Source organism: Cetorhinus maximus, chromosome 10, assembly GCF_964194155.1.
Source record: "Cetorhinus maximus chromosome 10, sCetMax3.hap1.1, whole genome shotgun sequence".
Taxonomy (NCBI): Eukaryota; Metazoa; Chordata; class Chondrichthyes; order Lamniformes; family Cetorhinidae; genus Cetorhinus; species Cetorhinus maximus.
In genome coordinates, this window is record NC_135888.1 from 79,796,369 (window position 1) to 79,804,585 (window position 8,217).

Below are 8,217 nucleotides of genomic sequence, written 5' to 3' on the forward strand. Positions count from 1 at the left end.
GCAGGTGGTGGTATTTCCATGCATCTTCTGCCTCTGTCCTTCTAGGTAAATATATTTAAGGATATATTTCATAACTCTCCACAAAGATATAGTCCGCTGAGAAAGAAGGATGCGCAATCTGTAGCTAACTAAGGAAGTTAAGGATGGTATCAAATTGAAACAAAAGGCTTACAATGCAGCAAATATTAGTGAAAATTGGGATTTATTTTAGACACCAGCAAAGGCTGACTAAAAAAAAGGTGAAATTAGAGTATGAGAGAAAACTAGCAAGAAATATATAAACAGCCAATAAAAGCTTCTACATAAAAAGGAAAAGAATAGCTAAAGTAAGCATTACTGCCTTAGAGGATGAGACTGAGGAATTAATAGTGGGAAACAAGGAAATGGCAGAGACTTTGAACAAGTATTTTGTTTTCACAGTAGAACACACAAAAAGCATCCCAGGAATAGCAGAAAGTCAAGAGGCAAAAAGGAGAGAGGAACTTACCACAATCACTATCGTTTGAGAAAAAGCGATGTGGAAAATAATAGGATCAAAGGCAGCAAGTCCCCTGGACCTGACGGCCTGCACCTTAGGGTTTTAAAATAAGCGGTTGCAGGCGTAGTGGAAGCATTGGTTGTAATCTTCTAAAATTCACTAGATTCTGGAAAGGTCCCGGCAGATTGGAAAACAGCAAATGTACACCGCTATTCAAGAAAGGAGGGAGACAGAAAGCAGGAAACTATAGGCCAGTTAGCCTAGCATCTGTCATTGGGACATTTAGAAAATCATAATACAATCAGGCAGAGTCAACATATTTTTGTGAAAGGGAAATTACGTTTGACAAATTTATTAGAATTCTTTGAGGATGTAACAAGCAGGGTGGATAATGGGGTTCCAGTAGATGTACTGTATTTGGATTTCCAAAAGGCATTCAATAAGGTGCCACATAAAAGGTTACTACACAAGATAAAAGCTCATGGTGTTGGGGTTGATATATTAGCATGGATAGAGGATTGGTCAGCTAACAGGAAACAGAGAGTCAGGCTAAATGGGTCATTTTCAACTTGGCAAACTGTAACTATCATCAACCCCCCACCCACTTCAAATGTCTTATGCCAACTCATCCTCCCCACCCATCCCCACTTAGCCCCTCACCCCCTCTATGCCAACTCATGTCCCCCACCCACCACATGGCCCTTATAGCCCCTTGCCAAATTAATGCCTACTCATTCCACATGCACTCCCATGGCATATTATAGACCCCTTGCCAACTTAATGCCAGTTCATGCCCCATCATCCACAATGTTTTGGTCTTATATTCTCCATGCTAGCTCACCCAGTATCCACCATGAGTAGACCTTTGGAGCCATTTTGAGATTAAATAAAATAAAAACCTAAATATCTATTACATGTTTCACTATATTAAACGAACAGTCCCATTCATGAAAGTCCATTCAGCACATTTAAATCCCTTCAAGTACGTAATCCCTTATAAAAAGAAAACATTTTTATTCATAAATCCACATCAAAGACCTTTAATAATGTCTTTGAGCTGTCAATCAAGCTGTGAACTTATAATTCCTACCCCACCCGGCCCCCACCACCCCATGTCCCCACATCACATTCTGATCGTGATAGATTATGGAAAGCAGTCAAACCATTAATAATGCTATAATGCTAGCACTTAGGGTTATGTAAACAAACAGTTATTGAAACTGCTGGAACAGATTTTTTTCAGCTCTCAGACACATGGGCAAGCAGTTTTTTTTTCAAGCTTTTAAAGGGCTGGCCATTTAAATAACATGACTGCTTGACAGTTCCACAGGCTCAGCACTGAGTTCAAATAGCCCTGCTGATTTCAGATTTCCCACATGTGGTCAGGGACAGGACGGTGTGATTGCAAGTGAGGCAGGTAAGGGGATTGAGAAGGTAGAAGTGGAGGAACCTCAGCCTTTGCAATTGTCCAATAGGTTTGAGGTGCTTGTGCCCTGTACTTCAACAGTAGGTACTGCAAGGGGATTGAGCAAACTCACCATGGCACCATGTTACAGGAAGCCATTCAAGCCGGGGAGCTAACAGGAATGTAGTGGTAGTAGTGGATAGTATAGTGAGGGGGATAGACACAGTTCTCTGCAGCCAAGTGTGAGAGTCCAGAAGGCTGTCTTGCCTGCCCAATGTCTAGTTTGGACATCTTCTCTGAGCTGGAGAGGAACTTGCAATGAGAGGGGGAGGATCTAGTGGTCATGGTCCATGTAGGTTCCAACAACATAGGTAAGACTAGGAAGGAAGTTCTACTTAGAGGCTATGAGCTGCTAGGGGCTAAATTAAAAAGCAGAACCTCAAAGGTAATTATCTCTGGATTACTACCTGAGCCATCAGCAAATTGGCATAGGGTAAATAGGATTAGAGAGTTAAATGTATGGCTCAAAGATTGTTGTGGGAGAAATGGGCTTTGATTCCTGGGGCACTGGTTTCAATATTGTGGAAAATGAAAGTTGTACCACTGGGAACAGTCTTCACTTCAGCCGTGCTGGGACCAGTGTTCTGGCAAGTCATATAACTAGGGAAGTAGGGAGGACTTTAAACTAAAGAGTGGGAGTAAGGGAAGATGTAGTAAACTAAAGAGAGAGGAGAAGGTAAGAGAGCAGGGTAGCAATAAGGGAAATGGTTATCAGAGTGTGGCAGGAAGGGACAGAGTGTACAAACTTAAAAGTGTTTCAGCAGTTAAGATTAGAGATTGCAAAAATAATAAGGCTGAATTAAAGGCACCCTATCTGAATGCACGCAGCATTTGCAACAAGGTGGATGAATTGACAGCACAAATTACCATTACAGATACGTGGCTGCAGGGTGATCAAGGTTGGGAACTGAAAGTTCAAGGATATTCGACATTTAAGAAGGATAGGCAAAAAGGAAAGGAGGTGGTTAATAAAGGATGGAATTAGTACAGTAGTATGAGAGGATCTTAGATCTGAAGATCAAGATGTAGAATCAGTTTGGGTGGAGCAAAGAAGCAGGAAGGGGCATTAAATTTGGTAGGAATTGTTTATAGGCCACCAAATAGTTGTGGTAATGTAGGCCAGGTTATAAATCAGGAAATTAGAGATGCATGTAGCAAGGGTAATACAGTAATCATGAGGGATTTCAATTTACATTTGGACTGGGTAAACCTAATTAGCACTGATGCTGAGGAGGACGAATTACTAGAATGTATATAAGATGGGTTTCTAGAACAGTATGTTGAGGAACCAACAAGAGGACAGGCTATTTTAGATCTAGTATTGTGCAATAAGAAAGGGCTAATTAGTAATCTTGTTGTAAAGGAGCCTTTAGGGATGAGTGCCCATAATATGATATTATTTTACATGAAGTTTGAAATTGGTGTAGTTTAATCCAAAACTAGGGTCTTTAATCTAAACAAAGGAAACTATGAAAGTATAAGGGGCAAGTTGGCTGAAGTAGATTGGGGAACGACATTAAAAAGTATGACAGTAGACAGGCAATGACTAGCATTTAAAGAATGAAAACATGGTTTGCAACAAATTTACATTCCTTTAAGCCCCAAAAAAGCAAGCAGGAAAAGTGATCCAACCATGGCTAACAAGAGACGTTAAGGATTCTATTAGATCAAAGGAAGAGGCATATCAACTTGCCAAAAAAAAGTATTAAGTCTGAGGATTGAGAGCATTTTAAAATTCAACAAAGGAGAAGCAAGAAATCGATAATGAAAGAGAAAATAGAATATGAAAGTAAAGTAGTGAGGAACATAAAAAAGGACTGTAAAAGCTTGTAAAGGTATGTAAAAAGGAAAAGGTTAGTAAAGACAAATGTGGGCCCATTACAGGCAGAGAATTGAGAATTTATCTCAGGTAGTAAGCAAATGGCAGAGAAGCTAAACAAATACTTTGTGTCTGTCTTCATGGAGGGAGATACAAAAAATCACCGTGAAATATTGGGGAGCCAAGGGACTAGTGAGATTGAGGACCTGAAAGAAATTAGTATTAATAAAAATGTAGTGCAGGAGAAATTAATGGGACCGAAAGTTGATAAATCCCCTGGACCTGATGATCTACATCCCAGAATATTGAAAGAGGTGGCTGTAGGGATAGTGGGTGCATTGGTGGTCATCTTTCAACATTCTACAGATTCAGAAAGGTGCCTGTGGATTGGAAGGTAGCAAATGTAACCCCACTATTTAAGAAAGGAGGGAGACAGCAAACAGGGAACTACAGACCTCTTAGCCAGACATCAGTAGTCAGGAAAATGCTAGAATCTATTATAAAGGATGTGATAACTGGCCACTTGGAAAATAATAGTGAGATTGGGCAGAGTCAACATGAATTTATGAAAGGGAAATCATGTTTGACAAATCTGTTGGAGTTTTTCGGAGGCTGTTACTAGCAGAATAGATAAGGACAACCAGTGGATGTGGTGTATTTGGATTTTCAGAAGGCTTTCGATAAGGTCCCACACAAGAGGTTAATAAACAAAATTAGAGTTTATGGGATTGGGGATAATATGTTGGCATGGATTAAGGATTGGTTAATGGACAGAAAACAAAGTAGTGGTAAACAAATCAATTCTCAGGTTGGCAGGCTGTGACTAGTGGGATATCGCAAGGATCAGTGTTTGAGCCCCAGCTATTCATGATCTATGTTAATGATTTGGATGTGGAAACCAAGTGCAATATGTCCAAGTTTTCTGGTGACACAAAACTTGGTGGGAATGTGAGTTGTGAGGAGAATGCAAAGAGGCTTCAAGGGGGTTTAGACAGGCTAAGTGAATGGGCAAGAATATGGCAGATGGAATATAATGTGGGAAAATGTGAAGTTATCCACTTTGGCAGGAAAAAACAAAAATGCAGAGTATTTCTTAAATGGGGAGAGGTTGGGAAATGTTGATGTCCAAAGGAACCTGGGTGTCCTTGTTCATGAGTCATTAAAAGCTAGCATGCAGGTGCAACAAGCAATTAAGAAGGCAAATGGTATATTAGCCTTTATTGCAAGGGTATTTGAGTACAGAAATTAGGAAGTCTGCTGCAGCTGTATATAGCCAATGCAGTTTTGGTCTCCTTACCTAAGGAAGGATATACTGGCCATAGAGGGAGTGCAATGATGGTTCACCAGACTAATCCCTGGAATAGGGAGATTTTCCTATGAGGAGAGATTGGGCCTGTACACTCTAGAGTTTAGAGGAATGAGAAGGTGATCTCATTGAAGTGTACAAAATTCTTACAGGGCTCAACAGAGTAAAATCAGGGAGAATGTTTCCCCTGGTTGGGGAGGTCTAGAACCAGGGGACACCATACTAGAACCAGAATAAGAGGTAGGTCATTTAGGACCAAGATGAGGAGGAATTTCTTCAGTCAGAGGGTGGTGAATCTTTGGAATTCTCTACCCCAGAGGGCTGTGGAATCTCAGTCATTGAATATGTTCAAAGAAGAGGTCGATAGATTTCTAGATACCAATGACATCAGGGGATAAGGAGATAGTGTGAGAAAATGGCATTGAGGTAGAAGATCAGCCATGATGTGGTTAAATGGCTGAGCAGGCTTGAGGGGCTGAATGACCTACTCCTGGCTCTTATGTTCCTGTGTGGGAGTCACATCCTGCCCCCATTTCCCCCACCCACGACCGAAAATAGGATCAGCCGCAAATGGGGATGGCCCACCATTTTTAAACGAGCCCGGAGTCTCCACGACTCTTTGAAAATCCAGCCCTAAATCACAATTTATACCAAAGTGTAAGGGGGTGCATCTCAAGAGTATTTGGTTATTGGTAGAAACAATTTATTCCAGCTTAGTGTGAATCCCTTGTGAGGTCACATTTGGAACATTGGAACTCATTTGTGGATCTTGAACCAGGAAATGGATGTATTAGACATGATTCAGAGAACAATGAAAAGGATGATCTAGGAATGGGACTTGATATAATGAAGAACCATAGAACCGAAGTAGACAGAAAAAGAAAATTAAGAGGTAATGTAATGGAGATTTATAACATACTCAGCCAAGTGGATAAAAGCCAGTTATTTAATGTGGTTTGTGTAGAACCAGGGGATATGAAAATGAAATTTCCAAATCTGAATCAATCTTGAGAATAGAATGAGATTTATTTTGTCCAATAATGGAGATACGTAGTATAGGTAAACTGTCAAATCAGTTAATGCTGCTGATTTGCACTTTTAAGAAAGACCTTTTGGATATCTGGTTAGACATGGTATTGGTGGACTATATATAAATGTGAGGGCAGATGTTTACTTACTTTGGATTTACTATGAGTGATAACCAGCTGTTAACCAGAAACTATTTAATTACTTAACAAAATTACAATGTTTTCAATTTTTTAGGCTGGATTTTTCTTTTCATAAAAAAGAAAACACACAGTTGCTTACAGTTAACTAGGAATAAGCAGGAGCATTTTTCAAAAATCAGGAGCTGGGAAACCTGGTATTGCTAAATAGCATCAGGAAGTGGATGCACTGGTTAATTTTACCCCTTCTGAACATAATAGTGCTGAGGCCAGTGGTGGACAGTACAGGCAATAGATCTCTCTCTGATGGGGACTAGATGATGCAGTGTGAATCACCTTTCTGCTGAGGTAATGTATTAGGTTCATGTGTGCGCGTGTGAGCAACTCCTGAAAAGCTCACCTAATTAGTTGCCTCTTAATATCTGTTTTTCAGCCACAATCAAAGAGTGTTAAGTTGCGCACCAAGAAGAAGGCCACAGGCACCACTAGCAGTACTGAGTCTGCATGAACTGGAAGATGTGGAGACAAAGCCGTGCAGAGTGCAACAAGTCTTTCCATCTGCCTTCAGTACATCACTGATTTGAGTCTTGCTTGAAGCAGGAAACTGCTAAAGCACAGAGAAGCCACGTCGTGTAAATAGGAGCTATGGGGCGTGTCTTTAGCAGGTCTAGGGGAATGCAGGCGTCAGCACAGCACAGCAGTACTTAGGGAAGCCAATGAGAGACCAGACTAAACAGTCTTGTTCAGTGTTATATCAGCATTTCACCAACAGAAACAAGTATTCAAGTTGAAGTTTCACCAAGATGTTCCCAGGAAAACATTAATCTGTGTTTAAGTTTGCACTAATCACTATCTTTTCTTTGGGTTGATCTTTTCTTTCTCCTTTTATGTGGAAAGAGAGCACAGGATCCACATCCATGTTAATTTTAACTTCAACGAACTGTTTTAAAAAACCTTTGATTGCGGGTAGCTATCTAGTGTTTCACCTGGAAGTGGTCGTGAAAACCTATGACCAGCAACCATTGCAAGCTGTGAACTTAAGGTCCATTTAAATGGCTTTGGTTTTCAGTCCAGTTGAATCCTGATACAGAAAAAGTGTTAAGGTATTTTATACCTGGACTATGATTATTCAGGAAATCTTATGAGCTGAAGACAAGAACACTAAGATTTCAAATCTTTGTACCGTAAACTAATGAATCAATCATTCACTCAATAATTAAACTGAACATTTAACACGGAACATCCAGGGAGAATATATTTTATAAAAACTTCTAAAGTGTGGTGCCATCTTTAGACTTTGTTTGATAGTTGATTCACTGTATTTGGAGACTGATAATTAAAAACTATGCAACTGGACAATATTTCATATTTTGATCAGAAATTTCACATTTGTAGGAATGAACAGGAAGACTGTGCTTAATTAGCATCCTACAGAAAGGGAGAAAAATGGGAAAAGATTTGATCCATTGGAATTCGGTACAGTGGGAATGAATGTGAGGGGGTTTGTTATATTGGAATTATATACATTGGTAGTAAACAGGAAGTGCTTTAGTGTTCTATTTAGTGGAAGTGAATAGAAAGTGACTTGGGTTTGTTGGAAATCAGTACAGTGGGAGTGATGAGAGGAGGATTGTTCCCTTGGAATTGTATTCAGTAGGAGAGGTGGGTAAAGGTTTCACTGACTATTTGTAGCAATGGTTTGTAAGATTGAAATTCCGTAAAGCGGAAGTTGCAAAGATTTGGTTGATCAAAATGGAAAAGGTTTGCTATATTGGGATCTTGAGCTAGAATTGAAGCTGTTTGTCCTTTTTTTCATTAAATGAAATGGGATCCATTGAGATTCTTTTGCCCCATTTCCAGATGACATCTACAGGGTTCAGGTTAAAGTTGGTGTAATGATGATCTTCTCTTGAATTTTTGCATGTCTCAGGTATACACTGTGAATATGATATAGTATTTCCTCATTTTTCTGCGGACAGTTAG

The 8,217-nt window shown here is 39.8% G+C and overlaps 1 protein-coding gene across 1 annotated transcript in view; it reads left to right on the forward strand.

The window, feature by feature from the left end:
• Positions 1-7,591, forward strand: part of reep2 (receptor accessory protein 2) — a 140,137-nt gene extending 132,546 nt beyond the window's left edge. Inside the window, exon 8 of the mRNA XM_078550670.1 lies at positions 6,668-7,591. Within this exon, the coding sequence (XP_078406796.1) occupies positions 6,668-6,742 (75 nt within the window). The 3' untranslated portion in view covers positions 6,743-7,591. The remainder of the gene's footprint in view (positions 1-6,667) is intronic.
• The last annotated feature ends 626 nt before the right edge of the window (positions 7,592-8,217 follow it).